General features: G+C 53.2%; 2 protein-coding genes across 2 annotated transcripts; both read right to left on the minus strand.

The window, feature by feature from the left end:
* Window positions 1-8573: 8573 nt before the first annotated feature.
* On the minus strand, window positions 8574-10547 carry LOC129658755 (zinc finger protein 467-like). Its single transcript, XM_055589595.1, has one exon. It carries the CDS (start codon window positions 10540-10542, stop codon window positions 9064-9066), a length of 1479 nt encoding a protein of 492 aa, XP_055445570.1. The 5' UTR covers window positions 10543-10547; the 3' UTR covers window positions 8574-9063.
* A 2485-nt stretch (window positions 10548-13032) lies between these two features.
* On the minus strand, window positions 13033-15093 carry LOC129658461 (zinc finger protein 467-like). Its single transcript, XM_055589417.1, has 4 exons — window positions 15060-15093; window positions 14139-14255; window positions 13319-13432; window positions 13033-13052 (listed from the first exon to the last, which is right to left on the minus strand). Exons 1-4 carry the CDS (start codon window positions 15091-15093, stop codon window positions 13033-13035), a joined length of 285 nt encoding a protein of 94 aa, XP_055445392.1.
* Window positions 15094-18721: the final 3628 nt, after the last annotated feature.

Genomic DNA, 18721 nt, shown 5'->3' on the forward strand with positions numbered 1-18721 from the left:
CATTTGATGGAAGATCGCTCATATCTCAGCTCCTCCTGCAGTCTCCTAAAAGTCAACTGTGCTTTTTCTTTGTTAACAGTCATGTCAAGCTGTTTTACTGCTAGAAAAGTAAGAAAATATAAATTTAAAAAATCACTTGTAGAGTCAAGGAACTCGAAGTGACATCTTTGTTATCATTGTTTAGCCTGTTTGAACGCTCCACTGCACATCCCCAAAGCTTGTTTCCCAGCCTGTCACCTGGAGGCAAGAGCTCTGGGGACCAGTCGAGTTTGATCTGAACTATGCAGTGCTCGCCCCCCTCCCACCTCTGTGGAGCCAGCCCATCCCCTCCCAGCCTGTGTGTCGGTTTCGCCTCCTCCACAGTTGGCACAGTATCTCTGTGAAGGTCCCTGCGATGGGCAGAAATGTGTCCCCTAGAGATAGGCTGAAGCCCTTGCCATGAGGGTCTGTGACTGTGACCTTATCTGAGGGCCTGTGACTGTGACCTTATCTGGAAACTGGGTCTCTGCAGATGCAATTGAGTTCAGGTGAGGAGGTTGGGTGGCCCTAATCCACTAGGACTGGGTCCTTAGAAGAAGAGGAGACGAGACACACACACAGACAGACACACAGACAGGGAGAAAGAAGGCCATGCAAGAACAGGAGGCGGTGGCTGGACAGATGTGGCCACAAGTCGAGGCAGAGAGAGGCTTGCCAGCAACTCCAGAAGCTGGGAGGGAGGCCTGGAACAATCCCACCCCAGAACCTTCGGAGGGAACATGGCCCTGCCCACACCTTGGCTGTGGACTTTGGCCTCCAGAGCTGAGAGGAGGAATGTTTTCCATCCTCCAGTGTGTGGGGCTTGGTTCCAGGAGTCCCAGGAAAGAGTGTCTTTGGTGAAGGAGTCCCTAGAAAAGACTTGGCTTTTAAGTTCCCCTCTGTGTGTGTGGCATGCAGGCCACTGTCAGGTGGTTCTCAGATCCCGGGCTGGGAGACGGGCTGCACTGGGCGGTGTCACTAAAGCCCATGTGATACAGGCTCTTGTCCCAATTACAAGTTGGTTCTAGCTGACAGCCACCCTTCTACACAGACCTTCATATCCCCACTTCGGGATGACTCCATAATTCACCATCACTTCTGGAAAGGGGACATTTTGTAACCGATACACGAGCTTGCTTTCAGTTGCTTCCTCCTTTTTCGCAAGGCTTTGCCCCTGAAAGTGGTTTGCTGCCTTGGGCAGAAGCCCCTTCTCCTCTCCCAGGAGACAGACACCCATTATTATGGGGGGTGAAGGTGACTATGCACCGAGAGCCTGGTCCAAGGAGGTGAGGTCTCAGCGAGTCACTGCCCCACTTTGCAGAGACCCCTCCTGACCCTCCACATGTACTTTGTCGCTCTTCACCTTCATCCCATGGCCCTTCATGTAAAAGTCCCATGCATGCTGATCACCAGACCCATCCACTGAGCGCCCTGAAGACCAGGAACATGAGGGACCTCTCTGCAAGGAAACTGAGTCTGGTGTTGAAAAATACAGGCTCTATGGGAATGAAGGGCTTTCCTCGTAGCTCAGTTGGTAAACAGTCTGCCTGCGACACAGGAGACCCAGGTTCCATCCCTGGGATGGGAAGATCCCCTGGAGAAGGAAATGGCAACCCACTCCAGTATTCTTGCCTGGAAAATCCCATGAACAGAGGAGGCTGGCAGGTTGCAGTCCATGGGGTCACAAGAGTCAGACATGACTTAGCAACTAAATCTCACACACACACACACACACACACACACACACACACACGGGAATGAAAGTCAAAACCCCAGTGAGAGGTCATTGCATACCTGTTAGAATGGCAAAAAACAGCCAGTGTTGGCTAGGAACAATTGGAGCCCTTATACACTGTTGATGGGAACATAAAATTTGCTTTTTTATATAGCTTTTTTTTAATGTGGATCATTTTAAAAGTATTTATTGAATTTGTTATTAATACAATATTACTTCTACTTTATGTTATTATCTATTTATTTTTTTTTTTGGTCCTGAAGCATGTGGGAGCTTAGCTCCCTGACCAGAGGGATTAAACCCACACCTCCTGCACTGGAAGGCGAAGTCTTAACCACCGGACCACCAGTGTTAGTCACTCAGTCATGTCCGTCTCTTTGCCCCCATGGACTGTAGCCCACCAAGCTCCTCTCCCATGGGATTCTCCAGGCAAGAATGCCGAAGTGGGTAACCATTTCCTCTCCAGGGGATCTTCCGGATCCAGGGATCGAACTCTTGTTTCCCACACTGCAAGCAGATTTTTTTTTTTTTTTTTTACCTCCTGAGCCACCTGGACCACCAGGGAAGTCGCCCCAATTTTTTTTTTTTTTTTAAGCACAGGCTCTCGAAGCAAACCACTGGAATGCTTTCATCACATACTCTGTGTCACTTGTGCAAGTTCCTTGGACTCTCTGAGCTTCTTTTACCTCATGAGAAAAACTTGACCAAGGACAAGGATGCCCACTCACAGGGTGGTGGAAAGAAAAACAGGGCAGCAATTGTAAAGCCCTTGATTCACTTAGGGCTTTACTGAGTGTGCTAAGTACACTTGAGAGTACTTAGCAAAGAGTAAGTATTAAACACATTTTAGTTTATAATGAGTATTTCTATTCCCAGCATCTCACAATGCTGGACACACAGCAGGTACTCAGTGCATGTTTGCTGAATGAACGAAGGAAGGAATGACCTTGTTCAAATGACCTAATTGCTCTGTACTCAGTTTCCACATCTATAAAATGGGGATAATAATGGTAGTGATTGTGAATTTTGGCTGTATTTCATAGGAACGGTCTACTTTCAGATACTGGGGGGAACTATATTTAAAGCACAGCAGGTTGGCTCCTTCACTGACCAAAGTGGGAAGGCAACAAGTTAGGAATGGTGGATGCCTCTTCACTGGTGTGGATGCTTGAAGGAGCCCGCTAAGCCATAGAGATGGTCTCAAGGCCCCAGGCTGGTACGAGGAGCTGTGCTCTGTTCACCACTGTGCTCTGACTCGGGAGGGCAGCCTGGTTGTTCACCTTTCTCCACCTTCCCCAGCACAACAGTCATCAGAATGTCTGTGCAGTTAGCTTCCACATAAGGTCTCCCAGGTCTTGCATATTTAAAACAACTGGAAGTTTACCTTCCTCTGCAATTTTCTGGAAGGGTTTGAGTAGGACTTCCCTGGTGGCTCAGACGGTAAAGCGTCTGTCTTCAATGCGGGAGACCTGGGTTCAATCCCTGGGTTGGGAAGATCCCCTGGAGAAGGAAATGGCAATCTACTCCAGTACTCTTGCCTGGAAAATCCCATGGACAGAGGAGCCTGGTAGGCTACAGTTCATGGGGTCGCAAAGAGTCGGACACGACTGAGCAACTTCACTTTCACTTGAGTAGGATAGGTGTTAGCTCTTCTCTAAATTTTTGGTAGAATTCAGCTGTGAAGCCATCTGGACCTGGGCTTTTGTTTGCTGGAAGATTTCTGATTACAGTTTCAATTTCTGTGCCTGTGATGGGTCTGTTAAGATTTTCTATTTCTTCCTGGTTCAGTTTTGGAAAGTTGTACTTTTCTAAGAATTTGTCCATTTCTTCAAGTTGTCCATTTTATTGGCATATAATTGCTGATAGTAGTCTCTTATGATCCTTTGTATTTCTGTGTTGTCTGTTGTGATTTCTCCATTTTCATTTCTAATTTTATTGATTTGATTTTTCTCCCTTTGTTTCTTGATAAGTCTGGCTAATGGCTTGTCAATTTTATTTATCCTCTCAAAGAACCAGCCTTTAGCTTTGTTGATTTTTGCTATGGTCTCTTTTGTTTCTTTTGCATTTATTTCTGCCCTAATTTTTAAGATTTCTTACCTTCTACTAACCCTGGGGTTCTTCATTTCTTCCTTTTCTAGTTGCTTTAGGTGTAGAGTCTGGTTATTTATTTGACTTTTTTCTTGTTTCTTGAGGTAAGCCTGTATTGCTATGAACCTTCCCCTTAGCACTGCTTTTACAGTGTCCCATAGGTTTTGGGTTGTTGTGTTTTCATTTTCATTTGTTTCTATGCATATTTTGATTTCCTCTGTGATTTGTCGGTTATTCAGCAGTGTGTTGTTCGGCCTCCATATGTTGGAATTTTTAGTAGTTTTTCTCCTGTAATTGAGATCTAATCTTACTGCATTGTGGTCAGAAAAGATGCTTGGAATGATTTTAATTTTCTTGAATTTATCAAGGCTAGATTTATGGCCCAGGATGTGATCTATCCTGGAGAAGGTTCCGTGTGCGCTTGAGAAAAAGGTGAAATTCATTGTTTTGGGGTGAAATGTCCTATAGATATCAATTAGGTCTAACTGGTCTATTGTATCATTTAAAGTTTGTGTTTCCTTGTTAATTTTCTGTTGAGTTGATCTATCCATAGGTGTGAGTGGGGTATTAAAGTCTCCCACTATTATTGTGTTATTTTTAATTTCCCCTTTCATACTTGTTAGCATTTGTCTTACATATTGGGTGCATATATATTGAAAATTGTTATATCTTCTTCTTGGATTGATCCTTTGATCATTATATAGTGTCCTTCTTCGTCTCTTCACAGCCTTTGTTTTAAAGTCTATTTTATCTGATATGAGTATTGCTACTCCTGCTTTCTTTTGGTCTCTATTTGCTTGGAATATCTTTTTCCAGCCCTTCACTTTCAGTCTGTATGTGTCCCCTGTTTTGAGGTGGGTCTCTTGTGAGGCCACCATCACCTTAATACCAAAACCTGACAAACATCCCACAAAAAAGAAAACTACAGGCCAATATCACTGATGAACATAGATGCAAAAATCCTTAACAAAATTCTAGCAATCAGAATCCAACAACACATTGAAAAGATCATACACCATGACCAAGTGGGCTTTATCCCAGGGATGCAAGGATTCTTCAATATCTGCAAATCAATCAATGTAATACACCATATTAACAAATTGAAAAATAAAAGCCATATGATTATCTCAATAGATGCAGAGAAAGCCTTTGACAAAATTCAACATCCATTTATGATAAAAACTCTCCAGAAAGCAGGAATAGAAGAACATACCTCAACATAATAAAAGCTATATATGACAAACCCACAGCAAACATTATCCTCAATGGTGAAAAATTGAAACCATTTCCCCCAAAGTCAGGAACAAGACAAGAGTGCCCACTCTCACCACTACTATTCAACATAGTTTTGGAAGTTTTGGCCACAGCAATCAGAGCAGAACAAGAAATAAAAGGAATCCAAATTGGAAAAGAAGAAGTAAAACTCTCACTGTTTGCAGATGACATGATCCTCTACATAGAAAACCCTAAAGACTCCACCAGAAAATTACTAGAACTAATCAGTGAATATAGTAAAGTTGCAGGATATAAAATCAACACACAGAAATCCCTTGCATTCCTATACACTAATAATGAGGAAACAGAAAGAGAAATTAAAGAAACAATTCCATTCACCATTGCAACGAAAAGAATAAAATACTTAGGAATATATCTACCTAAAGAAACTAAAGACCTATATATAGAAAACTATAAAACACTAGTGAAAGAAATCAAAGAGGACATTAATAGATGGAGAAATATACCATGTTCATGGATCGGAAGAATCAATATAGTGAAAATGAGTATATTACCCAAAGCAATCTATAGATTCAATGCAATCCCTATCAAGCTACCAACGGTATTTTTCACAGAGCTAGAACAAATAATTTCACAATTTGTATGGAAATGCAAAAAACCTCGAATAGCCAAAGCAATCTTGAGAAAGAAGAATGAAACTGGAGGAATCAACCTGCCTGACTTCAGGCTCTACTACAAAGCCACAGTCATCAAGACAGTATGGTACTGGCACAAAGACAGAAATGTAGATCAATGGAACAAAATAGAAAGCCCAGAGATAAATCCATGCACCTATGGACACCTTATTTTGACAAAGGAGGCAAGAATATACAATGGATTGAAGACAATCTCTTTAACAAGTGGTGCTGGGAAAACTGGTAAACCACTTGTAAAAGAATGAAACTAGAACACTTTCTAACCCCATACACAAAAATAAACTCAAAATGGATTAAAGATCTAAATGTAAGACCAGAAACTATAAAACTCCTAGAGGAGAACACAGGCAAAACACTCTCCGACATAAATCACAGCAGGATCCTCTATAACCCACCTCCCAGAATATTGGAAATAAAAGCAAAAATAAACAAACAGGACCTAATTAAACTTAAAAGCTTCTGCACAACAAAGGAAACTATAAGCAAGGTGAAAAGACAACCTTCAGAATGGGAGAAAATAACAGCAAATGAAGCAACTGACAAACAACTAATCTCAAAAATATACAAGCAAGTCCTGCAGCTCAATTCCAGAAAAATAAATGACCCAGTCAAAAATCGGGCCAAAGGACTAAACAGACATTTCTCCAAAGGAGACATACAGATGACTAACAAACACATGAAAAGATGCTCAACATCACTCATTATCAGAGAAATGCAAATCAAAACCACAAGGAGGTACCATTTCACGCCAGTCAGAATGGTTGTGATCCAAAAGCCTATAAGCAATAAATGCTGGAGAGGGTGTGGAGAAAAGGGAACCCTCTTACACTGTTGGTGGGAATGCAAACTACTACAGCCACTATGGAGAACAGTGTGGAGATTCCTTAAAAAACTGGAATAGAACTGCCTTATGACCCAGCAATCCCACTACTGGGCATACACACCGAGGAAACCAGAATTGAAAGAGACACGTGTACCCCAATGTTCATCGCAGCACTGTTTATAATAGCCAGGACATGGAAGCAACCTAGATGTCCACCAGCAGATGAATGGATAAGAAAGCTGTGGTACATATACACAATGGAATATTACTCAGCCATTAAAAAGAATACATTTGAATCAGTTCTAATGAGGTGGATTAAACTGGAGCCTCTAATGCATATATATGGAATTTAGAAAGATGGTAATGATAACCCTGTATGTGAGACAGCAAAAGAGACACAGATGTACAGAACAGTCTTTTGGACTCTGTGGGAGAGGGAGAGGGTGGGATGATTTGGGAGAATGGCATTGAAACATGTATAATATCATATATGAAATGAATCACCAGTCCAGGTTCAATGCATGATACAGGATGCTTGGGGCTGGTGCACTGGGATGACCCAGAGGGATGGTATGGGAAGGGAGGTGGGAGTGGGGTTCAGGATGGGGAACACATGTATACCTATGGCAGATTCAAGCTGATGTACGGCAAAACCAATACAATATTGTAAAGTAAAAATAAAATAAAATAAAACAACTGGAATTACAATACCAGGATAGGAAGGAGGTGGGAACCCAAGAAAAGGACCAGGAAGAGGAGTTAGTCACTTGCTGCGTGCACCCATCCTTCAGGGCTCCCTCTAGAGGTGTCTTCAACCTGTGAACTTCCCTTGACTTTTCCTAGATTTTGGGCTCCACTCGCAGTGCCCTTTGCGCTGGCCCTAGCCCCACAATCCTCCTGTTTCCTGTAAGCTCTGTGAGGGCAGAGGGGCCTGTCTGTCTTGCTTACTATTTTTGCCCATGCCTAGTGCAGGACTTGGCACAAAGTAGTTCACTTCAGTCATGTCTGACTCTTTGCGACACCATGGACTGCAGCACACCAGGCTTCCCTGTCCATCACCAACTCCCAGAGCTTGCTCAAACTCACGTCCACTGAGTTGGTGATGCCATCCAACCATCTCATCCTTTGGCACAATGTTGGCACCCAGTAAATATTTGCTAGGGTTATTCTGAAACCTTTGTGCTAAGTTGCTTCTTTGTGACCCTATAGACTGTAGCCCCCCAGGCGCCTCTCTTCATGGGATTCTCCAGGCAAGAAAACTGGAGCGGGTTGCCATTTCCTCCTCCAGGGGAATCTTTCCTAGACAAGAACTGAACCCATGTCTCATGTCTCCTGCATTGGCAGGCAGATTCTTTACCACTAGTGCTACCTTGCTGATCGTGACATTAGAATTGGAAAAAAGCCTCAGCCCTCATCAACATCAACAATCTTATTCAAATGAGAAAGCAGAGACCCAGGAAAATGAAGGGCTCTGCTCCAAGTCCTAAAGAGACTGAGGAAAGGTCAAGTGTAAGACTTCTCACTCCAAGTTCAACACATTTCCCCCATCATCCTACCCCTCTGGGTCACTCAGCTCTCCTGTTGGCCTCGGCTAGGACAGCTCAGCTAGAGATGTCTGGATCAAGCCGCCATCATAAAGAGAACTTACAGGAACCTTCATCTGTCACTCACGTGCTTCCCCCTGCTTCCAGGCAGAGTGGCAGGTGGGGCTGCAAGATCCCCTTGGGAAAGCTGCAAACCCAGGCAGAGGCCTGGAGCTCCAGAGCCTTCGGTGGCACCCTGTCTCCATGGGAACGGCCAGGGGAACCCTGCTTCCTCTCTTTGTCTTCCCTACGGTTTAGCCTTCGATCCCTGGCATGAGAAATGTATACCGATGCTTCTTCCTTGTCAGATTTGAGCTAAGGTCAGGGAGCAAGAGAGCGATTCAGCAATTAGCTGTATCATATTTTGATTTGAGAAATCCCATTATTGGCAGCTGGCTAAATTGAACTCACCCAGATAGGATGGGAAGGAGTGTCTGTGTGTGCACTAAGGTAGAAAAGGGTGGGTGAGAAAAGTCAGGGGTTCAATCCCCAACTCATTCCACAGCCCCAGAACCTTTGGATTATAATTTTAATGAAACTTTCAGTACACAGATCGCCATTCTTTCCCTGCCCCTGTAGAGGTTCCTGACTCAGTCCTCGGTGGGGAGTGGTCCAGGAAACATCATCTTTCCCACTGGGTCTCTTAGTGGGAGATTTCCAAGGACTCAGGCCTAAACTGTTTCCATCAAGGGTTTACTCTTAGCCCTGTTTCAGACACAGAAGGTCAAAGCCAGGTATCCTTTCCAGACTTTCTTCAGCAGGATGGAGAAGAGAGGAAAACGGCCACGGGCAATCCAAGCCACGGTGTCCAGGAGATGTCCGGCATGGGTCTCTGGAACCAGGGAGCAAAAGAAGGGAAAGGCCGGGTCCGGTCTAGAACGAAGCTCAGAAGAAAAGCGCGGGTGCGGTCACGTCGGTGGACGTGGGCCAGGCTGGGCTCGAGAGGTCAGATCCGGAGGCCGGGTGGGCGGCTCCTCCATGGATGCGCTGGTGTCGCACCAGGTGGGTCTTGCGGCTGAAGCTCTTGCCGCACTGCGGGCAGGGGAAGGGGCGGGAGCCGGTGTGCACCGCCTGGTGGCGGACCAGGTTGGTCTTGGAGCTGAAGCTGCGGGCGCACACGGCGCAGGCGTGGGGCCTACTGCCCGTGTGCACCGCCTGGTGGCGACCCAGGTGCGACTTGCGGCTGAAGCGGCGGCCGCACTGCGCGCAGGCGAAAGGCCTGGCGCCGCTGTGGGCCCTGGAGTGGGCCACCAGGTTGGGCCGCGAGCCAAAGCGGCGGCCACACTGAGCGCAGGCGAAGGGCCGCTCGCCCGTGTGCACCCGCCGGTGTCGTGCCAGGTGCTGCCCGTGGGCGAAGCTGCGCCCGCACTCGGGGCAGAGGAAGGACCGCTCGCCGGCCGGAGTGCCTCGGGGCGCGCAGGCCAAGGGCTGGGGGGCCGCGGGGTCCACAGGGGCGCCCAGCGCGCACTCGTCGCACCCGAAAGGGCGCTCCTCGCCGCTGTGCAGGCGCTGGTGCGTGGTGAGATTCTTCTTCCAGCCGAAGCTCAGGCCGCAGTGGGAGCAGGAGAAAGGCTTGGGTCCGGGAGGGGAGGCGGTGGGGGACGGGGCAGGGGACGTGGGCGAGGCCGGCGCGTCGGGAGAGGGCGGGGTGCGGCCGGCCGCGGCGTGCACCCTCTGGTGCCGCACCAAGTGCTGCTTGTGCGTGAAGCTGCGGGCGCACTGCGCGCACTGGTAGGGCCTCTCGCCCGTGTGGATGCGCTGGTGGCGGATCAGGTGCGTCTTTTTGCGAAAGCGCTTCTCGCACTCGGGGCAGGGGAAGGGCCGCTCGCCCGTGTGCGTCTTCTGGTGCGAGCCCAGGTGGATCTTCTGGCTGAAGCGCTTGCCGCACTCGGCGCACGGGTAGGGCCGCTCGCCCGTGTGCGTGCGCAGGTGGCGGGTCAGGTGCGCCTTCTTGCTGAAGCGCTTGTCGCACTCGGAGCAGGGGAAGGGCCGCTCGCCGCGGTGGCTGCGTTGGTGCAGCAGCAGGTGCGCGCGCTGCGTGAAGCTGCGGCCGCAGTCGGGGCAGGCGCACGGACCCTCGCCGCGGTGCAGCCGCTGGTGTAGCCGCAGGGTCAGCTGGTCCCGGAACCGGCGCTCGCACTCCCCGCAGCCGTAGGGCTTCTCCGAGGCGGTCGGTACCCACCCGGCCAGCGCGAGCCCACCCAGTGTCCCTGGGGCCCCCGGCTCCAGCTTATACGCGGCGGCCAGAGATCCCAGGTCAGGCGGGGGAAAGGGGCTGGGGCGTAATGCCAGATGCTGGGGCCATTCCGCCTCCTCGTGGGCCTCCCGATCCTCCTCCTCCTCTACCTTCACCTTCCGAATCATCCACTCGTCCCCTGAAAGGGCAAAACAAGGCGAGTCTGTTAAACCCCACGTTTGTGGTTCAGCTGGTAAAGAATGCGCCCGTCCGCAATGCAGGACACCTGGGTTCAATTCCTGGGTTGGGACGATCCCCTGGAGAAGGGAAAGGCTACCCACTCCAGTATTCTATCCTGGAGAATTCCATGGACTGTATAGTTCATGGGGGTCGCAAAGAATGGACTGACTGACTTTCACCTGATCTGTTTGTTTGCCAATAGGACCACCACTTCCTGAAGTCCCTAAGCCTAGCTCCTGCTCCTTCCACTGGAAAGTTCCTGGAAATGTCCAAATCGGAGGACCACCCTAAGTCCTCCTCCCAGGCTCTCCAAGCCAGGGGGTGCTTTCTCCTTGGCTTGCCTGCCTCCTTAAGGAGACCCTGCCGCTATGGTGGGCACCCCTTACCCTCACTCAGGGTTCAGACTTCAGCTTTCACTCTGAGGGGTCAGAGGCCCATGCGAAGGGGGGCCACCCCCATCTTGCTGTCCAGCCCACTCCTTTCTGGAACCACAGTCTCCCATCTGCAGATGAGCAACTCCCCTTTGTGCCCTGTGAATCCACTGCAGCTCAGCAGGCTTATCAGCAAACACCCCACCTTCCTGGATCTACTCCACTGCCCTCAGGAGAAGGTCTTCCGCATCGTCCTGTGGGCTGATCTTGACGCTCACCTTGTTTCTGTGTTATTTGCTCAGTTGTGTCCGACTCTTTGCGACCCCGGGGACTGTATAGCCCGCCAGGCCCCTCTGTCCGTGGGATTCTCCAGACAAGAATACTGGACTGGGTTGCCATTCCCTTCTCCAGGGGATCTTCTAACTCCTTGCCAGTGACCAGAGACCTTTGCATTCCTCCCTGTGGTTTCTCAAAGGCTACCCCCTGCTCCTACTCCCTTCACTTCTAGGGCCAGGTGGGAAATCCCAGTTTAAGAAGAGGATTGAGTTTACAGAACATGGGGAACCAATGGATGGTGCCAACCTCTGGAGACACAGGGAAGGCCCTCTGGGGGAAGCAGGTTTGATACAGGTTCCCCTGGTGCTCTGCCCTTCTTGGGCACTGAGATGACCCAGCCAAGAGGAAGGAGTTCAGGACCCAGACTGGGAGGGTGCATTTGGGTTTTTCTCTGCCACTAAGCAGCAGTGTGACCACGGTTGAGTCACTTAATCTCTTTGAATTGAGTTTTCTTTGAGTTGAGTTTGTTAGCTTGCTTAGGTGTAAGCAATGGACCGGTTCATGGTGCCTAAATCTGGTGCCATGTCCTAATCTCCTGGGGAACTTTTTAAGTGCATCTAGGGGACCCAGGCCCATGAATCTGTTCCCTTTCTTTCAAGCTCCCAAAGTGATTCTTGTTTCAGAGCCTTGGAACCAGCTGATTGGACTTCCTGTCTGGCTCTAAAAGTCTGTAATAAATAGCATGGGGCTTGAACTATCACAATTAGATTTCCTTCCAGTTTCTTTTACTGATTCATCCATTTCAAACAGCTCTTTATCATACTGCGCTATCACTTTCATTTTCTTTGTGCAACTTTGCTACCAAAGAACCATCAATAGCTCCCCATTATTTAGAGTATAAAGTCTTCTTTAGCTGCATCTGAGACTCACCCCAACCCAGTCCAACTCTCTCAATACTCCCAGGCATAAACCCCTCACTTCAGGTAAGCTGGTCTCCTATAACCCCAGTTATTAATATGTCAACTTGCCTACTTCTAAGTCAGCCAAGGATGTCTTCCCATCCTCCAGCCTCATCCGAGTTGAAGTCTACACCTCTCTCAACATGGAGCACAAACCAACAAAAGCTTTGACAAATCCAACACATGAGGGTCTCATATAAACATGGTTGACTCTTCCACACTTCCTTGTGACATGGCTTTATCGTTATTTGTTCTTGTCGTTCTTTCTTCTAGCTCATATTGGTGTCAGATTTCAGTCTCTGGAGGGCAGACAGCTTGAGGATTGCCATCATGTACTGAGAGCCAACTGGAGATGAGGCACTGTGTGTACACTCTCACAAACCTTCACCCAAACCCCTGCGCAGAAGTTACCCTTCTTCCTTGTGAACAAACTGAGGCTCCTGTAGCCTATCCAAGATCACTCAGCTATAAACACGTGGAGCAGGGATTCGAACCCAGGACCACGTCACTCTACAGCCCATCTCTTTCTGTTCTACCTAAAACAGCCTAGCCCGAGCGGGCACCAAATAAGCCCTTGTGGAATAGGTGACATCACTCAGGCAAGAGGTGATAAGGCTGGTGGTGGTGGAAGGAAGTGATGGGTAGGGTTGTGGAGAGAGAACCAACTGTTTGATCACTGTGGATATGGGGGAGATGCATCAAGTACAACAGTTCATCTGGGTAGCACCAAGGTCAGTGGAGATTTGGGGGAGGGAGCAGGTCTGGGGATGACAATGAAAAGGTTGATCGACACTGACACCACGTGTCTTCGTGGGAATCATGATTCAAGCTGTCAACAGGTGTGAACATCGACTGGGGTAGAGAGAATGGAAAGGTAAGACTTCCGGAAGACGTGGAAGTGAGAGTGTATTTCTCTTTGGTGACTAGCCTCTCTGATTCCTGTTGTCTGTGGGTGCAGAATTCCTGCTGGGTGCTAAAGCTCTACAGCAGAAAGGTGGCAGGGCCTGATTCATCTTGGGTTGGAAGGCCCTGGGGTGGCTTTCTTTTTACACGATGCCTGCACACCCCTGTTCCCTCCGCCTGGCCCCCTGGTAGGATGGACTGCTGGGAAGACTCACCTGGGCAGGAGCCCGTGGACTCAGGCTTGCGTGGTGCACACACCTGGCCTTCTCTGCAGGGAGCTTCACCTTGTTCCGTGGGGGCACCTTTCTCCGGTCGGGGGGCCTCGCGCCCTGGCAGAGAACAGGCTACCTCAAGGATGCTGCAGACACCAGAGATGGAGAGAGGTCCCCCCTGGTGCCAGGAGGCAGGGGCTTCTGAAACCCCGGCTCCAGCCCCACAGGCAGGAGTGGTCCCATATCAAACCTGCAGGGGCTGAATTCCCAGCTGCCCCAGGCCATGCAGGTTGCAAGAGCCACAAGTGTGAGGGGCTTCAAACATGTGTGTGTAAGAGAGTGGAAGCAAGAATGGTACCTGTCCTGAGGCTTCCAAGAGGCCCTAGGAGGAGAGATGGGGAACTTCCTAGCTACCAGATGGGCCCCAGTTTCCAGGCAAATCACTGGAGAAGATGGGAAAGTCAGAAGGCCAGGTCCACGCCTGCTTTAGGCTTCTTTTCCCCGTATCTGCTTGGCCACCTCTTTCAATCTTACTTTCGCAGGGAGGCTGACTCTCACACCTCTATTCAATCCTCCTGCCTGCCCCACCCGCAAAGCCTCTTCCAACCCAGGTTATAAGTGCATTTATTCCTACATTTGTTGTCTGCTAGTCCTCTGTCCTCACTAGGATTAAGCTCCTGGAAGGCAGGTATCTTTTGTCTCCTTGGTCACTGAGGTATCCCTGGTATCTAGAATAGCGTGGGGCACTTAGTAGGTGCTCAATAAATATTTGACGAAGGAAGGAGGACTCCGTCCTGAGCCAGCTTCCGTAGTCCCCACTTACCTGAGCATGTACCCAGCACGCTCTCTTCCTGGGGAGGAGACATCTGCTCCTGGGCATCGTGGGACCGTTCCCCAGGCTCACTTTGGGGGGTCATCTCCGGCTGTCCCACAGAGAGTCCTGTTACAGGCAAAAGGATGGGTGCAAGTCAAGCAGATCGTATAGAAGAGGTGATCCAAGACGGTTGCTCTTCCCCGTCCCAGCCCAAAAGAGTTTTCCCTGGGCGTTAAGGAAAGCGAGGTCTCTAACCATCACGGACAAGGGACAACCAGCTTCCCCAGCAGCCTGACCAAATATCAACCTTAGCTGCTTTACATCGAATCAAGGACAGAGATGAATAGATTTAGAGAGAGAATAGATTTAACTATCCTGGTGTTCTGTTAGTACTAGCACAACCTCCAGCATGGACCAGGCAGGCATTCTTTGTGATGAAACCAGAAAGGATGCTGCCCTAAAAGCCCCCAGGGTCTCAGGGGTATCAGGGTCGCAGCCTCCTGGGGATGCTCTACGGTCTGAATTAGGGAAGCAGCAGGCCTGGTAACAGTTCATGAGGTTCTCACGGCAAGTATACTGGGGTGGTTTGCCATTCCCTCCTCCAGTGGATCATGTTTTGTCAGAACTCTCCATTTTGACCCATCCGTCTTGGGTGGCCCTGCAGGACATGGCTAATAGCTTCACTGTGTTATGCAAGCCCCTTTGCCACGACAAGGCAGTGATCCGTGAAGGGCCATCTCTGATGCAATGGACATGAACTTGGGCAAACTTCCGGGAGATGGTGAGGGACAGGGAGGCCTGGTGTGCTGCAGTCCATGGGGTCACAAAGAGTCAGATCCGAATGGGCGACTGAACAACAGGCATGGTATGCCCTTGAAGCCTCCTACTCCCCTGCCCCCCACCCAAGTTCCTCCAGTTCTGTAGGCTCACCCAGGGAGCTGAGGGCCTCCAAGGTCTCTCTCATGGCAACCCAGGGTGACTCCTCCTGGGGATCTGGCCACGGACCCTAAGGAGAACATACATCCTTGTTCAGATTCTCCTCTGCAGCTTCTACCTGGGCCCTGGTTCTGCCCAACCTCTTCCCATCAGCTAGCCCCAGGGGCTCCGAAAGGGATGTCCTCAGGGACGGTGAGGGAGTTGAGGGACTGTGGATTTCAGAAAGCAGACGCCTTTGAAGGTGAGGAAAAGGGCTGAAACCATTTCTACAAGCTAAGCTCGGGGTCAGCTCTGGAAATCAGCTTCTCACCCCCACCTGCAGGTCACTGGGGTCCAGCACCAGCCCATCAGCGCTCCCCACCACCACCTCCTCCTCCCCAGGGCCCTTGCCTGGGGATGTCAGGAATCAACCGACTCTCTGGGAAGAGGGTGGAGGGTGGGAGACCTGCGGTGAGGAGCAGGGAACTTCGTCTCCTTGGCCCTCCAGCTGTCATCGCAGGAGCTGGTGAAACAGGACCCAGCCTGGGGTGGGGGTGGGGGGCGGGCCGGAGGTATCACTGCTTGGGGCCACGAGTTGGGGAGGCCGTCGCAGGAGGGTCCTCCCTGGAGGCAGGAAAGAGCTCTTGACAGCCTTACCCCAGAACCCGACCTCAAGACCATCGCCCCTCCCCCGCGGGGCTTTCTGAGGCCCGTACACCCGACCCTCAAAGCCCCCACGGCGGTTCCGGCTCCGGCGGGTCCCCTGCCCATCCCCCAGCAGACTCCCCTCCCCACCCCCACCCCACCCCCGACAGCCTCCCTGGCAGCGGTCCCTGCACCCCTCCCCTATCCCTCGCCCTCCGCCTTCCGCCCTCTCTCCCCACGGGAGCTGGCTGGCTCCCCAGCTCCGCCCCCGGCCCCGCCCCTGCCCACAGCCCGCCGGCTCCACCCCTCCCGGCCCCGCTCCTGTCTGCGCTCCACTGCCACCGCCCCCCTGACCCTCCGCCCGGGCAGCCTCCGCGGCGGCGGTCCCCTCCCCGTCCCCCTCCCCGGGGCCGGGGCCGCCTCCCCAGCCGCTCCGGGCTCTCCCTGCCCGTCCCCCGCCTCCTCACCCCTCCCGACTGCACACTCCCTCCCTTCCTTCCCCCTCCTCTTTTCCTTCCTCCCCTCCCCGGCCCTCTCCTCCCCCACCCCGGCTTCCCTTCTCCTCTCCTCTCTTCACCTCGGTTCCCTCCCCCTCCGAGGCCCCGTCTCCCTTCCCCCTCAGCCTCCCCGGCAGCCTCTCGCTTCCCTTCCCTCCCGAGCCCCACTCCCCAGAACGGCCCCCGCCCCCTTCCCGTCCGCTTTCCGAGCCCCCGCCCCCCCGCCTCCTTCTCTAGCCGCCCCCCACCCAAACCTCGGGGTCTGCGGCTGGGCCGCTCACTCTGGCCCCCGTGCCCGGCCCTGCGCCCCCCTCCCCAGCCTCCCAGCTCACCTCCGCGTCCCCTCCCCTCCCGCTCGGTAGCCCGCTGCCCCATTTTTTTGCTCCCCGCCGACTTCTCAAGTTTCCCTCCCCTAGCCCAGGGACCCCTTTCGCCTCCCCGCCCCCCGCCCCCGTGTGGTCCCCCGCCTCGGCCCCTCCGCCCGGACCTCGCTCCCGCCGCTCCGGGCTCACCTGTCAGCGCCCTTCTCGCGCCCCTCCCGAACGCCGGGTCCCCGCGCCTCCCCTTCCTCGCCTTCCCCCGGGCCCCCTCCCCTGCGCCCTCCCCCTCCTTTCCTTGAGGGCCTCCCACCCGTTCCCCGCTCTGGACCCCCACGCGGCCCCCGGTCCCCGGCGCCAGCCCAGCCCTCCGGGTCGGTCTCTCCGCTCTCCCAGGAACCCTGACCTCCCCCACCCCAGCCAGGCCTCCTCCTCCCCCGTCCCAACACCCAGCTCTCCCCCAGCCCCCGCCCCTCCTGTGCCCTCGGGGCCCCCCTTTCCCAGCCGCCCCCCCACCCCGCGTCTCGGCGCCCGCACCCCGGGGGCTGTCACCTGCGCGGCGCGGGCGGCGGCTGTGGGTGCGGCGGGAACCGGCCCCGACGCGGCCCCGACCCGGGCGCCCGGTTCTCCTGCTCCCCCTCGCGGGCTCTGCAGCTCGGGTGCAGACGGCCCCAGAGACTTGACAGACTGACAGCCCCGAAACTTCGCGGGGAGGGGGAGAGGAGAAGACGCAGAGGGAGAGGGAGCAGGGGAGCGGCAGGGGAGGAGGGGAGAGGGGAGGCGGGTCAGGGACCGGGTGCCCTGGGGGAGGAGGGCGTGCCCAGCGGGGTCCCGGCGGGCAGGTGAAGGTCTGGCCCAACGACGGCCCGCGGTCGGTGCCGGAAAGTGGGAACGCAGGAGCGGGGAGGGGAAGGGAAGGGAAGGGAAGGGAAGGGAAGGGGTGGGGGAGAGGGATGGGGGAGGGGAGGAGGGAGGGGAGGACAGGCACTCGGGCGGCGAGGGAGGGCGCTGGCAGGCGTGGAGGGAGGAGCCCGGGGAAGGTGGCGCGCGGGGCGTCGGGGGGTGGGGTAGGGGAGGAGGTGAGGAGTTGAGGGGAGAGGAGGGGGCCTGCTCGGGGGAGGGGAGCTAGCGTCTGGGCTGCGGTCTTTGAATCGCGAGGCCCCACCAGGAGTGTGTGTGCGTTCGCTGCGTTCTGGCGGCGTTGGGGATCGAGTCCCCTGACTGTCAGTCGGTGGGGTCTGTCTGGCAGGCTCCGGCCCTGTCCGGCTCTCCAGCGGATCCCGCTCGGACCCACCTCGACTCGTACCCGCTCCCCCTCCCCCCACCCCACGGTCCCTCGGGGCCTCGAGGTGAGCCCGAAGGAGACCAGGCGTGGGCCCCGGTGCCTGCGAAGAACTTGACCTTCGGAGTGGAAATGGGGGTCAGGGCTTCCAACTAGGTCACCTGGGACAAGGCAGGGCTGGTAGGGGGAGGAGGTTCAGGGGTGTGGCCGGAGTCACGCGGTGTGAAGGCCTGAAGAAGCCAGGGCATCATCCAGGGGAGCCTCTGCCTCCCGGGGGCGGGGGCGGGGAGGGGGCGGGTAGTCCCCTGGGTGTGATGGGCCGGAGCCTCCTGGCCGGCTGGAGGGATGCTCTCAACCCTCAGAGGTCCCCGCCCTGGGCTGTGATGTTTCTCTGCAGCCTTGCCACTGGGATACCACCCCAGTCCCTGAAAGCTCCCCATATCCCATCCTCCTCCATCTAAACTGTGGGCTGGTTCTTCCAGGCCTCCCTCCCTAACCTCCTTCTCCAGTCTCTTCAGGTTCCCTAGAGCAGGGCATGGGGAGGGAGGTTGGCTCTTGGAGCAAAGAGCAGGCTCCCCTGACTGTCCCCACCCCATCACCCGGAGGGGATCCTAGGGGACAGAGAGGCAAGGTGAGCCGCAGGGCCACACCAGTGTTTCTTGATGTCTAGGATGAGGGAGACAGGGACAGGGGGTACCTGGAAGAGCACAGGGTTCCTTGGGGTCAGCTGTGAAGGGCCCTTCTACCTTCCCTTCTGGATGCGCTGCTTCAGCCAGCAGGGCCGGGCCTGCTCTCTAGACTGCAGGATGGCCCTGGGACCAGAGCACACGGCTGTGTGCCTGTGCAGGGCCAGAGCACCCGCGTGGGTCCTTGTAACACCTGCAGCAGAGTGTGAGCGTGTGAGGTGCCGGAGGGTGTGTCCAGGTATGCATGTGT

The sequence above is a fragment of the Bubalus kerabau genome, chromosome 8, assembly GCF_029407905.1.
Source record: "Bubalus kerabau isolate K-KA32 ecotype Philippines breed swamp buffalo chromosome 8, PCC_UOA_SB_1v2, whole genome shotgun sequence".
Taxonomy (NCBI): Eukaryota; Metazoa; Chordata; class Mammalia; order Artiodactyla; family Bovidae; genus Bubalus; species Bubalus kerabau.